Genomic DNA, 17,228 nt, shown 5'->3' on the forward strand with positions numbered 1-17,228 from the left:
CGGTTCGCCCCGATTATGTTTCTAGGTTTGTCAGCACCATACCCGTGCTCGTGGGTTTCACCGAAGCGGTAAACGTCTGAGATCTGCATCACTTCGGGCTCTGCTCCCCGATAAGCTGACACGCCGTGATATAACTGCAATAATGTTAAAAACGGCGTGAAACCCAACGCACTCACTTAAATGGTTAATGATAATAACAAACAGATATCAAGTCTTGCAGATCTCCCTGGCTAACGGGTCACTGTACATTCAATTTCCGCGCTCCAAACAAGTTGCCCTTTTGCAATTAGATCAAATACCAGCCTGGAACTGAAACCCTAGAAACTCGCCGAAGTGAAGCGTGCCGAGCACGCCCACCCACCCAGCTGCACACCGTCACCAGCGTTTTTTTTAAATTATATATTTAATATTTAGACGCAAAAAAGGTGAACGTCGCACACAGATGGGTGATAGTGTACGGGGGTTTTACTCATTGAGAGTTTCCAGGGCTTCGGTCCTACCCTTCACTGAAACACATGTACCACATGGGGTGTCTCCTGAGGCAGATGACTTTCATGGAACCATGCCTCTGTTCACCCAGCAGTGAATGGGTACCCGGTAGTTTGAGAAGGTAATGTGACTTCCAACCTTCAATCGCCTCACATGCAGCTTGGGTTATATGATCCCCAGGGGGCTGAGAATAAAGATGAACAATGATCCATTGACCGCTGTTATTATTGGGCAAAGCGCCGATGAACAGCCCAGCTGGAACTCGGCGCTCTATAAAAACATTATTATAAATAATGATGTCTAATGTTCATGTATATATGTATCGACAAAAACAAACAACGCAGTCAACATTTTTATTCTTTTCATATAAAATATCAACAAATACATGAATATTTCATTTGAGCAATATCAATCATATCAAAACCACCGGACAATACATGCCATATTCAGAATATATTAATATCATTCTTGTACATTTTGCTTCAGCTGTAAACACACAAAAATATCAATAAGTCATTTATGTTATTATTGATATGCATGCATAAAATGAGGTTCCACAACAATTAACTTCATACCATTCTTAAACATACAAATAATTCCAGTAAGATGGTTTTAACGCCGCATTGAACAGTCTTTCAGTTTTATCACGGCGTGTCAGGTTCATTTGAGAAGAAACCCTAAGTAATGCAGGTTTTAGGCGTTTACCACTTTGATGAAACCCACGAGCGCGGGTATAGTGCTTGACAAACCTAGAAACATTATCGTGGCAAATCTGGGATTCGAAACCAAGATGAAAAACACACCATATTGGTGACTTCGTGTGCCAGTATATAAAAGATCATAGTTATTAACGCAAATTAAATCGACCTGTCACGATCCGTGGTAGAATAAGTCTTGAGCAACCCATAAAAGGCGCCTATGCTTGTCGAAAGAAACGACTAACGGAATCGGGTGGTCAGGCTCTCTGACTTGGTTGATACATGTCATTGTATCCCAATTGCGTGGATCGCTACGACATGAGGTCAATCACTTGATTGTCTGGCCCATGCTCCATTAATAACAGGCCGCCATCATACAGCTGGAATATTGCTGAGTGCGTCGTTAATCAAGAAACAAACAAACTATTAACTCAAATAATAACTGCGATAATGTAGATTGGCTTTAGCTAATTCCATGCATGTCCACATCACCTTTTCTCAAAGGATCGTTAACTCTCACACGTCTCCATCGCAATTCAAGAACCACTCTCAATAAACGTGTCAATCTCACTCTTGGTCATGATAGTATCTCGCTGTAATAAAACTGAACGCTGGCTATTAAAATTACCCTGATTATTTGTGATTGAAGTTTCAGGCTAGAGGCTCAATGAACATAGTTATATACACAACAGATTACACAAAGTAGTGCATTTGCAGAATCTTTACATACATATATATATATATATATATATATATATAGTTTGCACTACTGGAAATCAAATAATGATAAACAGCAATGTATGTGGAAGCTATGAATATCGTTACTGCATTGCCAAGTGGAATTTAGAAGCAAACTATACAAATTTTGACAAAGCTACGTTAGTAGATTAACATGATGATGACAGTAAGTCAATATTTTTTTTTATGCGTAGGGCTAACATTTTATTGAGTATCTAAATACTTGTTTCTAAGCTCCATATAAGCTTCGCATTCCAGTTAAAAACGATGTTGCCCTAGATGTATATATTAATAATTATCTGATTCGCCTTCATGTACTAGTGTCTCTCACTCCCTGATCTACCTGGCAATAAATGCTTAATTGTACTCATTTCGCTCTTGACCCGTGAAGATTCCGGGGTAGAATAGGTGTTCAGCAAAAGGCGACTATGCTAGTCGTAAAATGGCGACTAACGGGATCGGGTGGTCAGGCTCGCTGATTTGGTTGATGCATGTCATCGATCCCAATTGCGCGGATCGATGCTCATGATGTCAATCACTGGACTGTCAGGTCCAGACTCGATTATTTACAGACCGCCGTCATATAGCTGGAATATTGCTGAGTGCGGCGTTAAAAACAAACAAACAAACAAACAAACATTTCGCTCTTCTCTTTATTTTTACATGTATAATGCGGTCTCGGGACGGGTGGGATTCTGGGTAGGTATATATGTCCTCAGTTACATGTGCTGGTCGTAAGAGACGATAAAGCGGATCGGATGGTCAGGGTTTGTGACTTGGTTGATTGCATGACATCGTTTTCCAACTGGATCGATACTCATGATGTCAATCACTGAATTGTCTGGTCCCGATTCTATTATTTTTAGTGTGAGTTGGGTTTAACGCCGCTTTTAACAGTATTCCAGTTATATCGCGGCGTGTCAGCTTAATGTGGGAGATAAGGCCGAAGTGGTGCAGGTCTCCGACGTTTACCGCTTCGGTGAAACCCACGAGCACGGGTATGGTGCTGACAAACCTAGAAACATAATCGGAGCGAACCTGGATTCGATCCCACAATCATAGGTTTCTGGCGTGCCTCAAGGGACGCAACTCTGCACAATGAATCGCGCCATTATTTATAGAGTTGTGTGCGGCGTAAAATAACAAACATAATAAGATATCATTTTAAAGTCGTAGTTACATTATATCATATTTGGCACATTTCCCTAATTTATGAATCAGATCATAAAGGGGTTATATTTTTGGAGGATTGGGAATTGACTTCAAGTATATGTGAAACGTCTTAAGCGGCTTGTAAATAATTGAGTGCAGACTGGGCACCGTTCGACAAAGTGACCTCAGCGCTACGACGATCATATGCCTATGTTACGATTAGCTCAGCGCTGAGGTCGGTTTGTGGGACTGGTCCAGGTGTGAAATTAGGGTTTTGCTGATGCCATTTATTGCACATATTTGTTCATCTTACTGACAAACATAAAGCAAATTTGCTATGAAAAGTAAAAATATGGCCGCGAAAGATGACGTCATGACATGCGCAGAATTGACATCCGGCGAACATGTTTTGCAACAGACTTCCTTGACTTCTCTGTCGGTGCTGCATTCCTTTCCGTAGTTACTTAGAATATCACATCGCTCCTGCTGGTCCCCGTATTCGCAGCCTATAAAGAAATATATATATAGGAAACAAGGTATTAGGATGTGCCACGTGTATGTCTGCCTGTATGTGACCTTTGAAACACAAGGTAAACTGAAAGGCCACCCCTTCCCCAGAAAAGGTGACTATGCTTGTCGTAAAAGGTGACTATGCTTGTCGTAAAAGGTGACTATGCTTGTCGTAAAAGGCGACTATGCTTGTCGTAAAAGGTGACTATGCTTGTCGTAAAAGGCGACTATGCTTGTCGTAAAAGGTGACTATGCTTGTCGTAAAAGGCGACTATGCTTGTCGTAAAAGGTGACTATGCTTGTCGTAAAAGGCGTCTAACGGGATCGGGTGGTCAGGCTCGCTGACTTGGTTGATGCATGTCATCGATCCCAACTGCGTGGATTGATGCTCATGTCAACCACTGGATTGTCTGGTCCAGACTCGATTATTTACAGACCGCCGTCATATAGCTGTAATATTGCTGAATGCGGCGTCTAACCGGACGATTAGTTTCTCTAGGTAATCGCTTGATTCACCATTGCCTGGATAAACGAATCTTGGTGCGGAGTAATGTTTCTGGGGATTACAGTGAAACCCCATTATACCGACACTAAGTGAAAACCCCACGGGGACTCCGGGTGACAATAATTATTGTTCTTCAGCAAACTATGCTGGTCGTAAGAGGCGACTACGTGGATCGGGATATCAGGGCCGTGTACTTGGTTTATACCCCGACAGAGTCGGTGTGCTCATAATATTAATCACTGGTTTGTTTGATCCAGACTCGATTATAAATAGACTGCCGTCATACAGGTGGCATGTTGTTAAGCGCGGCCTTAAACAACAAACACGCATGCAGGTACATAAACAATATATACACAGTGAGTGAGTGAGTGAGTGAGTTTGATTGTACCCATGTCAGGAATCGAACCCGGGTCTTCGGCGTGACGAGCGAACGCTTTAACCACTAGGCTACCCGACCGCCCCCATATATACACAGACAGACACAGAGACACAGACAAACACACTGACAGACTATGCTTGTCGTAAAAGTCGAGCATGCTTATTGTAAAAGGCGACTAACGGGACCAGGTGGTCAAGCTCGCTGACTTGGTTGATGCATGTCATCGTATCACAATTGCGTGGACTGATGCTCATGGTATCAATCACTGGATCGTCATGTCCAGACTCGATTATTTTCAGACTGGCGTCATATTGCTGGAATATTTCTAAGTGAGGCGTTCAACAATAAACAAAAAAACAACATGCTTTCCTAGGTATATATTACACAATGCCCACTCAAATATATGACCTGACACGACACCAAACCCACATCACAAAGACAGCCTAACACCACATCAACACTCTCATATTATAACAACAATTACTAGCATAACTTAACAAACAAAACATAGGTTGAACGATCGTAGCAAAGCCAGTTACAACACGACTTTTTTATTTAAGATCTAGGAATCGACTGCGGATTTTAAATCTCAACCTAACCAGATATCATTACCATTATTCGAGTTACTTAGCAACATTAGAATTCCGTAAATCACTGGTTATACATTGGTTATTTCCCTTTGAGGAGACATAGAGTTATCTCCCTTAGACTGTAAACGCCTGTCGCTAAGAGCATTATGTTTCCCACGAAAAGACACCTGTCAACCAAGCGCGATTAAAGACGTTTGGTATCATAAGGACACCCTGACACCACATGAATATACACTAAAACAAAAAGGCTTAACTAATCATCAACATAAACATTTCTACTTACCAGTATTGTGGACATTCCTGTATTTTGCACACGCAGAACAGCAGGAGAAGGCAATGTTAGGTTTATAACACTGGTAGGCTTGTATACGAGAGCAGTCGAGGTCGGCTGTAGATTCGTCTCTGCATTGCCATGCACCGATGCTGAAGTTGCACGTCCGACAGCAGTCGTCGTCATAGATTTTACCGTTAAAAAGGATGGAGTGACAGCCGCGTGTCACGCAGCCGGGTAGTTTGTCTCCGTACTCGCAGCCTTGGTAGAAAACAGTTCTCGTAATATTCATCAAATCAGAGCTCCGGATAAGCTGCGTAGTTGCGTAAAATATAAATCAATATTACACAATCTATTTTGAGTTGACGGCGTACAAATACGCATAAAGATTCAAACCCCAATAGTATAACAACACTCTGCTCTTGTTATCCAAAGTAATCTTTTCACCTTAGTAGCTGTATTTCTTTACAGATCGATATTTACTGATTGGATGCAGGCATCACACATAAATGAATTCTACTGCAGTATATTGTATGACAACAAGGTGTGTGTGTGGGGGGGTGCCCTGAATGCCCAACGTCAGGCAGGGTTACAACAAGTACCATATTGTAACGTCTTTCGGAACGTATAATACGTTTCGTGTGTACCATAAATCTTTTTTGTAATACCATGTGAATCATACGGAGCAGTAGGATTCTTGTCAAAAAAAACTTTAACTTTGTGAAGGGTCACCATTTCCTTGTTTGGATGGCAGTTTATTCCACATTTTTCAGGGTATTTGTTCAAATCAACACCCCTCGCATTCTTACCTCTTGTACGTGGTTGAATATTCCCGCACGATCCACAACAACGCTGCCGAATATCACTTCTGTAACAGGCATAAGGCGCCTCCGCTACCGCTGCTGAGCAGGTTTTGCCGTTCACGGTGACCCCGACTTCGTCACCAAAGACACAATCATCTACAAGAATGAAAGTTTTGTTTATTTGCAACGCAACAGTTTGAATGAGCGTATACTTACGGTGGATGAGTGAGTGAGTGAGTGAGTGAGTGAGTTGGGTTTAACGCAAATTTGAACCGTATTCCAGTTACATCAATGCATGTCAGCTTAATGTGGGAGGAAATCCCGAAGTGATGCAAGGTTTACACGTTTACAACTTTGTGGAAACCCACGAACACGTGTTCCGACAAACTTAGACCATAGATCTCTAAGGGGCGCAACTCTGCATTTTGAGTAGCGGTACCTTAGTCGACAGGACCGCCCGTGCTCCCTTTCGAGAGTAGCAGGAAGACAGTGTGTGTTTCCAGCACAACATTGCAGAAGTAGAAGAAGAAGAAGAAGATCCTCCATATCTAAAAGTTGTATTAAGCGAAGTAAATCAGGAAAAAAATAGTATCTCTCAGATAAGCATGCAAACTTTTATTTATGTAACGTCAGTAGTTTCTGAGAAAATATTGTCCCGATTGTAGACACTATGCACTAACTTGAAGTGAGTGAGTGAGTATGGTTTTACGCCGCTTTTAGCAATATTCCAGCAATATCACGGCGGGGGACACCAGAAATGGGCTTCACACATTGTACCCATGTCGGGAATCGAACCCGGGTCTTCGGCGTGACGAGCGAACGCTTTAACCATTATGCTACCCGACCGCCCCGCACTAAGCTGAAAAGCACGGGCCATAATTCTGTAGAAAAATTATTTACGGCACCGATTTTGAAACTCAGTCTTGACATGTAACACTTAGAAAAGCATGCGAATCTTCAGTAGTTTCTGAGACAACTTGTCCCCATTGCAGACACCATGCACTAAGTTGAAAAGCCAGGAGCAAGGGCCATAACTCTGTAATAAATGAATTTAAGACACCAATTTTCGAACTCATTTAAGATCATGACTAGTAACACAAGTGTGTAAAATTTAATTTCTCTAACTTAAATAGTTTTTGAGAAAATGTGTCTCCTTTGAGAAGCGGACGGACGGACGGACGGAAAGACGGACTCCGTTCCTATATCACCAGTCCCACTTCGTGGCGGGGTATAATATAGGAAATTATCTTACCATCTTTAACTGGTGCATCTTCAGATAAAATACATCGTCCTTGCTCGCACCACTGGAACACAATACCAATGACGTGTACTGATATAATCATCCTTATGTCTCAATCAACGGCGCAGGATCTCTTTCGATGGGCTATGTTGAATATATGTAGACTTATCTGACATACGCATACTTCCTTAAACACTGAGCCTTGGAACGGACAACGTTATTTTAAACTCTGAAACATCACGCTCATCAATTGATACGCGTCATCAATCGGACGTCGGAGTTAGTGAGTGATGTGATTTCTCAAATTGCAATGATAAAATAAAACAGTTTTGTCTACCTGAGGAGGGGCTAACAATCTTTGCACTGTATACAGAGTGAGTGTATTTTTACGCCTCTGTGAACATTTTCAGTAATGTGTAATGTGAGCTTGATGCAGGATGCAAAACCAATGCGAGTCCTTAAGATGGACGTTTGGGGGTAAGTTTCAAAATCAGGCGAATCAGAGATTCAAACTTACAATCAACAGATCCTGGGAAGACTAAGGGACGCAACTCTGCATGGCGAATTGCGGCGTCTCAGACGACACAGCAATATTTTAGCAATGCCGATGCAGTAAACATCAGAAATGTTCTTCACACAAATTACCCGTTTTGGGAATCGAACCTGGGACTTCGGCGTAAGGAGCTAACCATTTAACCACTCGGTTACCTAACTACCCAAGGAAACCAGAGAATGGTTTGACTGATCCATTTTACGTCACTTTCTAAACTTCACCATATACGGGAGCTAACCCGGGTGTTGTGCTAATGACTATGATGTAAGGTGAAGTGGGGATTTCTGGTTGCGTTCAAAATTATTGCACTTATATAGCGACGTGCAAGTGTGTGTGTGTGTGTGCTTGTACTAGTCTGGACTAATGCCGATTTTATAGTGCTAGTCCACTGAGATACCATGCTACAGTTTAACATGGATACCCCACTCAGACACAGTATACTGACTTGTTTAGCCCCTTAATGCTGAGCGTCAGGCAGAGTAACCACAGGTATGTTTTTGAACGTCTTTTGGGATCGAATCCCCGACCTTCCGCTCTCCAGGCAGACGCTCTACCACTAGACCACGGGGGCGGTTCCGTGACTATGAAGCTAACACCGTTACACATAGACTAACCGACATATATGTCTTAGTACTTATATATCACATCTCATATAAGCGTGGGGATTCCGGTTGGGCAAAGACCATACAACCTATACCAGTCGTAACGGCGACCAAATGGATCGGGTAGTTAGACTCGGTGACTTGGTTGATCGTGGCCCGACGGGGTGGATCGTCATTCACAATATCAATCCCTGCATTGTTTCGTCAAGCCTCGCAGCTTGTGTTCATTTCAGTCAGTCTCAAAACGAATGGCATGACCAAAGGGATGTAACTCTGGATGGACTATGACTTCAATCAAATTTACCAGCACAAGCCTAGTCTTTATACTCTGGGCAAACTCGCGGGTTTTTTTCAGTAAATGATTTGGGTACAAATGTCTCGCGATGAACATATTTGTTAAGTTTCTCGGGACATCAGGATGTCGAGATTGCAATATATACACTTGAAAAAAGTAACCACAACCCTTTTTTATTTCATTTATGTCGAACTTCCATATGTATGGAAAAAGACATCGATATCATTTTGCTACATGTCTTACATACCAATGATACCTGGAGAAATGTGGGTACAAGAACACTGTATGTTTCTCCGGACGGTCTCATCACCGAGTCACATCACTTGATGCGAAGGAGAGGAAGCCGATATAATACAGTAAACTACGGTTATAACGAACTCAAAGGGACCACTAATTTTAGTTCGTTATAACCGTAGTTCGTTATAAGGATGATAGATACACCATATAAACAAACAATCGGGACCAAAAAATAGTTCGTTATATCCATCATTTCGTTATAACCGTGTTCGTCATTAACGTAGTTGACTGTAGTCACAAAGATAATCGATATTGACTTCTCTACTTCAATATGCGTTATCAAAAACACATGCCTTTCGCCTAAAAGTTAATACAGGATAAAAAAAATTAAAATGGCTTTTAAATATTGAAATATACACCTGGAAAATAATTAAACATTTTATTTCCATATAAGGAGCTATTACAAAACCGTACCGTAGATTTATTATATGAGTAAATATATTTGTATGTTTACAACGTCACATACTGCAATACTGAAACCGAATTGATTATCTAAGAAAAGTAATGTGATATTTGACTTACTTTTTCAAATGCCACGTCAGCTTCTTCCCATATTATATACTGAGGGGCAAAATAGAATATACCGAGTTTGTTTGTTATGTGATTGAAAGAACTATCGTTAAATTTAAGTATATCTTTTTAACCATCACTCATTCCTGCAACAGTTTGTAAACAGTAATCTGTGGTTGGGTGATTGTGTGTAAAATAAATTGGTTCAATGAAGACCGGGGGTAAGAAATGAATTTGCAACAATACGCTCCTTACTATGTTGGAAATGTAAATTTATGCCGAAAAATCAAATTTATCTATTTTCAAAGATAGGCCTAGGATATCTGAGATGACCATCAACAGTTGTGTATTATGCGAAATATTATTTTAATTTTTAATGTTTTGAAATCGACTATATTTGAAACAATAAAACCATGTAGACGTATTCGTTGAGTGCTGACTAAGCGCCAATACAGTTCATTGGATATACAGTCAACTACGTTTATGACGAACACGGTTATAACGAAATTATGAATATCACGAACTTCTTTTTTGGTCCCGGTCGTTTGTTTATATGCTGTATTTATTATGCTTATAACGAACTACGGTTATAAAGAACTAAAATTGGTGGTCCCTTTGAGTTCGTTATAGCCGTAGTTTACCGTATATCGCTAACGTAAGATATTTCCGTTTTAAATCATCCATATCATAAAACGAACTGAGAGGTATAGTTTGTGTTGCTCTTCCGTTTGCTATGACCAGAGGAGCAAAAAGTGTCTATATACCAACCTTTCACCAGGTATAGGTGATACCTTTGACACTAACAAAATAACATCAACGACATATGCAGCTAGGTCCATCCTGGACGTTGAGGATAGTTGAACGCCGCACTCCAGCTATATGAGGTGGGGTGAGGTGAAATGGGGTTTAACGTCGCGTCCAATATTATTGCACTTATATAGCGACGTGCATGTACGTGTGTGTGTTTGTGTGGCTGCTTGTACTAGTCCGGACTGATGCCGATTTATAGTGCTAGCACACTGAGATACAATGCCGCAGTTTAAGATGAATACCCCACTCAGACACAGTATACTGACTCCGAGCCGACCAGTCCTTGTTTTATCCCCTTAATGCCGAGCGCCAGACAGGGTAACAACAAGTACCATCTTTTAACGTCTTTTTGTATGACGCGGCCGGTGATCGAACCCCGGACCTTCCGCTCTCCGGGCGGACGCTCTACCACTAGACCACGGAGGCGGCCCCAGCTATATGAAACAAGGAAGGTGCTCAACCTGCTTCAAGAACGTATTACTGATAAATATTTGATTGATCTTGAGTGTCACCTTTCTGTTTCCGCAGGATGTCCCATCGGCTGCATGGTGTTCATTGCATCGAATTTGGTTGGCATCCACGTTATTCAGGTAACAGTACATGGAGGTACAGATGTCGCTGACGTTGCTGAATGAAGGCCCCTGTAAAGATGTAAATAGTATAGTATATTTATTTATGTATTTTTAATTGTTCCCAGAGTTGTAGAGTAATACAGTATTCCGTCAAAAACAAATTTCGGATTCCATTTTATGACACAATGCATACTTTAAAATTTAAAGGTTTGGAAACAAACATTGTCACATTTCAAACCAAAAAGGGTGCAACACACATAGTATGTGTCATCAAAGAGCGAAGAATAAAAGTGACCACTTTTTGTTAAAGTGAAAATAGATATAGCTGGTATCTAGACACTTGCGCAAAACCTAAGAGAGTTTAACACCGCTTTAAACATTATTTGAGTCATAATACGGCATGTCAGCCTGATGTGGGTAAGGGGCCCGAATTGATGAAGGTCTTCTAATAGTAGTGAAACCAACGGGATTCAAACCCACGATCATAGGATCCTGACACGCCAAAGGGAGGCAACTTTGAACCTACCTCGGGATACATGATGGGCCAACCTGTATCCCACTAATATCTGACTAAGTAGAAAGGAAGCATACATGTACTTAAGGACGCTTGAAGGAGAAAGACTATTGTTCTGTAACTGTCTTCAAGACAGTATTGCGAAACATATTTTGTTGTAACACAACACATGATTTCAGGGCATGCAGGATATCCAGTGATCAATTATATATTTCTGTAAAAAATTGCGTAATTATATAGATGCACCGGTTCTAACACCGTTATCAAGTGATGACTTGCTTGATAATGGTGTTAGAACCGACACCGAAACGTCGCTCTTAATTGTAATAAAGAAGTTGTTCCATAAATTCTTATCCTTACTCAATAACTAGGCGATAACACTTATTACCAATGGTCATGACCATTCCTTGATATCAGGTTGTTCGTTATAACGAGTGTTAGGTAAACTATGAAACCCCATTAATCCGTACTGTTCACAGACAATTCGGCCGGATTAACAATTCTCCGAGTTCACGATAAAAGTACAGTAAACTACGGTTATAACGAACTCAAAGGGACTACTAATTTTAGTTCGTTATAAACGTAATTCGTTATAAGCATATATACAGCATAACTACAGCATATAGTCGGGACTAAAAAGTTAGTTCGTTATATCCGTTAGTTCGTTATAACCGTGTTCGTTATAACCGTAGTTTACTGTATTGCGATAAGTGTACACGTACACGGTACTAATCGTCCGGATTGCAGGGCGGCCGGACAAAGGAGGTTTCACTGTATCCGAGTTGGTTGTATATGGCCTTACCCTGCAGTAGTATGACTGTGGGCCTTCGATATGTTGACACTGTTGATTGGGGCTGTACAGTTGACCTGGTGCTGAACTGTTGACAGTCGTAACGTTTGTTCCCGTGTTGTTTAACAAGCACGACTCGCTGCCTCTGCAATGTTAGAAGATTATTGAGTGAGCTGATATTATGTTCGCTTCGAACAGTGTTTGAGTGAGTGAGTGAGTTAGGTTTTACGCCGCTTTTAACAGTATTCCAGTTATATCACGGCGTGTCAGCTTAATGGGATAAGGCCTAATAAATTATTACCGAACCTTGAAACGGAGTCAAATATGCTGCGTCATCTGTCAGTCAGTACACACGTATTGTAGTGAGTGAGTGAGTGAATTGGGTTTAACCCCGCTTTTAACAGTATTCCAGTTATATCACGGCGTGTCAGCTTAATGTGGGAGGAAAGCCCGAAGTGATGCCGGCCTCAGACGTTTACCACTTCAGTGAAACCCACGAGCACGGGTATGGTGCTGACAAACCTAGAAACATAATTGGGGCGAACCGGGATTCGAACCCAGAATCATAGGTTTCTGGCGTGCCCAAGGGACGCAGCTCTGCACAGCGAATCGCTGCGCCTTAGACGACTGGGCCACCCGTGCCCCCTAACAGCATTTGAGATATATCACTTCGAATGTGAGCGAGAGAGTGAATGAGTGAAATTTAAACAATATTATCACAGCTTTCGGGAACTGATGCTGGTCTCATATCCTTTTGCCGAAACTCCAAAGCATCGATAGGGTGCATAACCTTTGCGGATCTGGTATCGAAATCCAAGATCACAGAATCCGGACACGCCCAAGGGAAACAATTCTGCACATTCCATGATCGACATGGCATTACTTACTGTTTCAATTTGTTTTCAAAAAAGTTTGCCATCGTTTGTATTGAACAGTTTGAGAAGCGCCATGGGTTGGACCTGGTCAGGTCTGTGGGCTCCTCCGGCCGCCCGGCCATCAGGTAGCGGTCACGTGAACTACAGCTGGGGTCGTCGTCCCCGTCATGGGTGGCATTCATGCTGGAAACACACAAATAATGTCAGACCCAAATTGTAAATGAAAGTGGCGAGTCAGTTGGGTTTAAAAGGGCTTTTAACATGATTCTAGTTATATCACGTGTCAGCTTATTGTGGGAGGAAAACCCGAAGTGATTCAGGTCTCAGAAGTTAATTACCACTTTGGTGAAACCCACGAGAATGGGTATAGTGCTGACAGACCTAGAACCATAACCGTGATTCGAACCCGAATATATGTTGCTGCGTGCCCAAGGGATGCAACTCTTGTCAGTGTAATAGGAAAGCCGGAAGTGATGCAGCTTCTTAATGAGACCCACGTGCGCGGCAGACAAACCAAGAAAGATAATTAGAGTTTTGGATTCGAATCTGTCCATAGCGCATTACGGTGCCTTGTGGCTACACGTGCATCAGTAAAATAGAAATAGACGTGACGATACATAATATATATATTTTGCATTATATGTTAGTAAATATTACGTCTGCGTTAGTAGTGTTGCGTAGACACTGAACGGTTGAACAGGTGTGTGCCGGTAGGTAGATTGGTGTGTGGATGGTCAGATTGGTGCCTGGATGGGTGTGTGGATGTGTGTGTGGGATGGGCGTGTGGACGGGTGTGTGGGATGGGTGGATGGGTGTGTAGATGGTAAGATGGGTGTGTTGATGGTTGGATGGGTGTGTGGGATGGGTGTGTGGACGGGTGTGTGGGATGGGTGTGTGGATGGTAAGATGGGTGTGTTGATGGTTGGATGGGTGTGTGGGATGGGTGTGTGGACGGGTGTGTGGGATGGTTGGATGGGTGTGTGGATGGTAAGATGGGTGTGTTGATGGTTGGATGTGGGATGGGTGTGTGGGATGGGTGTGTGGATGTGTGTGTGGGATGGGTGTGTGGACGAGTGTGTAGGATGGGTGGATAGGTGTGTAGATGGTTGGATGGGTGTAGGGATGGTTGGATGGGTGTGTGGATGGGTGTGTAGATGGTAAGATGGGTGTGTTGATGGTTGGATGTGGGATGGGTGTGTGGGATGGGTGTGTGGATGGGTGTGTAGATGGTAAGATGGGTGTGTTGATGGTTGGATGTGGGATGGGTGTGTGGGATGGGTGTGTGGACGGGTGTGTGGGATGGTTGGATGGGTGTGTGGATGGTAAGATGGGTGTGTTGATGGTCGGATGTGTGTGTGGGATGTGTGTGTGGACGGGTGTGTAGGATGGGTGGATAGGTGTGTAGATGGTTGGATGGGTGTAGGGATGGTTGGATGGGTGTGTGGATGGGTGTGTGGATGGTAAGATGGGTGTGTTGATGGTCGGATGTGTGTGTGGGATGGGTGTGTGGACGGGTGTGTAGGATGGGTGGATAGGTGTGTAGATGGTTGGATGGGTGTGTGGATGGGTGTGTGGGATGGGTGGATAGGTGTGTAGATGGTTGGATGGGTGTGTGGATAGGTGTGTAGATGATTGGATGGGTGTGGGGATGGTTGGATGGGTGTGTGGATGGGTGTGTAGGATGGGTGGATGGGTGTGTAGATGGTTGGATGGGTGTGGGGATGGTTGGTGGGTGTGTGGATGGGTGTGTGGGATAAGTATGGGTGTGTTGGATGGTTAGATCGGTGTTTTGCAGGTGGATGGGTGTGTGGGATAGTTGGATGGATGTGTGGGATGGTATGATGGGCATGTGCCGCCAATTGGATATGTGTGTTGATGGTTAGATGGGTGAGTGGGTTGGTTAGATGGGTGTGTGGGATGGTTGGATGGGTTTGTGGGATGGTTAGATGGATGTGTGGATGGTTGGATGGATGTGTGGGATTGGTGTGTGGGATGGTTATACGTGTGTGGATGGTTGGATGAGCGTGTGGGATGGTTGGATGGGTGTGTGGGATGGGTGTGTAGGATGGTTAGATGGATGTGTGGGATGGTTGGATGGGTGTGTGGGATGGTAAGATACGTGTGTGGATGGTCGGATGGATGTGGGAGATGATATGATGGGAATGTGCCGCCAAGTGGATATGTGTGTGGATGGTTAGATGGGTGTGTGGGTTGGTTGGATGGGTTTGTGGGATGGTTAGATGGGTGTTTTGGTGGTCGGATGGGTGTGTTGATGGTTAGATGGGTGTTTTGTTGTTCGGATGGGTGTGTGGATGGTTAGATGGGTGTTTTGGTGGTCGGATGGGTGTGTTGATGGTTAGATGGGTGTTTTGTTGTTCGGATGGGTGTGTGGATGGTTAGATGGGTGTTTTGGTGGTCGGCTGGGTGTGTTGATAGTTAGATGGGTGTTTTAGTGGTCGGATGGGTGTGTGTGATGGTCGGATGGGTGTGTGGATGGTTAGATAGGTGTGTGGATGGTTCGATGGGTGTTTTGGTAGTCGGATGGGTGTGTGGGATGGTTAGATAGGTGTGTGAAGTGTCGGATGGGTGTGGGTGGTTAGATAAGTGTGTGGATGGTCGGATGGGTATGTGCCGGTAGGAGGATGTGTATGTGCCGGTAGGAGGATCGGTGGTGTGGATGGTTGAGGTGTTAACCCACCTATGAGCCAACTCGTGGGTAGCCGTGTGGACACTCTGGAATCCTGCATGGTCCTCGACGACGGAGACGCTACGACCAACTTCACACAACGTCCCAACAAACGCCTGACCTGAAACACAACTTCAGTTGTAACAAACCCAACTATAACGAATACTTGATAATTAAACAATGCCTAATCAACCAGTAACCATAACCATCATAGTCCTCATCAGTATGAACAGGGTGAATGACGAAATACGGATGAATCGAATAACCAGGTGAAGAATTGACAGCTATTACCCGAAGGAAGTAAATTTTATGAATGACAACTTCTTTATTATGAGTAACACAACATTTCGGAGTAATATACTTACTCCGTCATTCACCTGATAAAGGAGTAAGTATATACTCCGAAACGTTGTGTTCCTCATAACAAAGAAGTTGACATCCATAAATTCTCTTCCTTATGTGTAACACTTCAAAATGCCTTTTAAAGACGAGCTATATATTACCTTTCTACATAGTTAGGAGTGGCAATTTACTGCATAGTAATAATGTAAATAACTAACTCTGTATGAACCGACACCTGTAACAAATACACGGAGACAGATATAAATTTAAACAACGCAAGAACTTTCACTGTGTTAAACAGTAACAAGATACATGTACATGTGAGATATCAGTACATTATATGAGTAGCCAGGTGAGTCACTGATCTTCTTCTAGCCATCTAGGGAACATACATTAACAGCTGCCTTGCTTGATAACATGGGTGTGTCGTTTTTTTCTTATGCAGCACGGGACACCAAGGTTATCGTCCCATACCTTTGTAGCCAAGTCACAGATAATCAATATATTTTTTATAGTTATATTTAGTGTAAGATTTACATGTAGCCCCTATATCCCCACGAGACAAGGAAGTAGGTGGTCATATTCAAACATTTGAAATATAAGTAGGCTTATAATAAGCGGTGCGAAAAGGTAGGATAGATATAAGTGTGGTATTTTTTAGGTTTCTAAATATGTAGCAATACTGCACCATTTGTTTTCAAAAGATATGTTATCGCACCCATGCATGATTTTTTCAATGTTTTAATTATGTCTTGTCACACACACACACACACACACACACACACACACACACACACACACACACACACACACACACACACACACACACACACACACACACACACACACAGGTATGTATGTATGTATGTATGTATGTATGTATGTATGTATGTATGTATGTATAATCAAGTGCATGTTCATGGCGCTAAAATATTATAACCCCAGTTTTTGGTTCAGTGTGTAAACAAACAAAGTTGGACCTCTACTACTACTAACGCTCATGTTGT

General features: G+C 42.6%; 1 protein-coding gene across 1 annotated transcript in view; it reads right to left on the reverse strand.

The window, feature by feature from the left end:
• Positions 1–828: 828 nt before the first annotated feature.
• The window catches only part of LOC139462239 (A disintegrin and metalloproteinase with thrombospondin motifs 7-like), a 38,864-nt gene continuing 22,464 nt past the window's right edge, over positions 829–17,228 (reverse strand). The window contains exons 10-17 of the mRNA XM_071243838.1: positions 15,892–16,000; positions 13,206–13,376; positions 12,331–12,463; positions 10,955–11,083; positions 7,388–7,439; positions 6,142–6,291; positions 5,345–5,593; positions 829–3,583 (exon numbers count right to left, since the gene is read on the reverse strand). Coding sequence (XP_071099939.1) covers positions 3,387–3,583; positions 5,345–5,593; positions 6,142–6,291; positions 7,388–7,439; positions 10,955–11,083; positions 12,331–12,463; positions 13,206–13,376; positions 15,892–16,000 — 1,190 coding nt within the window. The 3' untranslated portion in view covers positions 829–3,386. The remainder of the gene's footprint in view (positions 3,584–5,344; positions 5,594–6,141; positions 6,292–7,387; positions 7,440–10,954; positions 11,084–12,330; positions 12,464–13,205; positions 13,377–15,891; positions 16,001–17,228) is intronic.

This window comes from Haliotis cracherodii, unplaced genomic scaffold (genome assembly GCF_022045235.1).
Source record: "Haliotis cracherodii isolate W230 unplaced genomic scaffold, xgHalCrac1.p SCAF_15, whole genome shotgun sequence".
Taxonomy (NCBI): Eukaryota; Metazoa; Mollusca; class Gastropoda; order Lepetellida; family Haliotidae; genus Haliotis; species Haliotis cracherodii.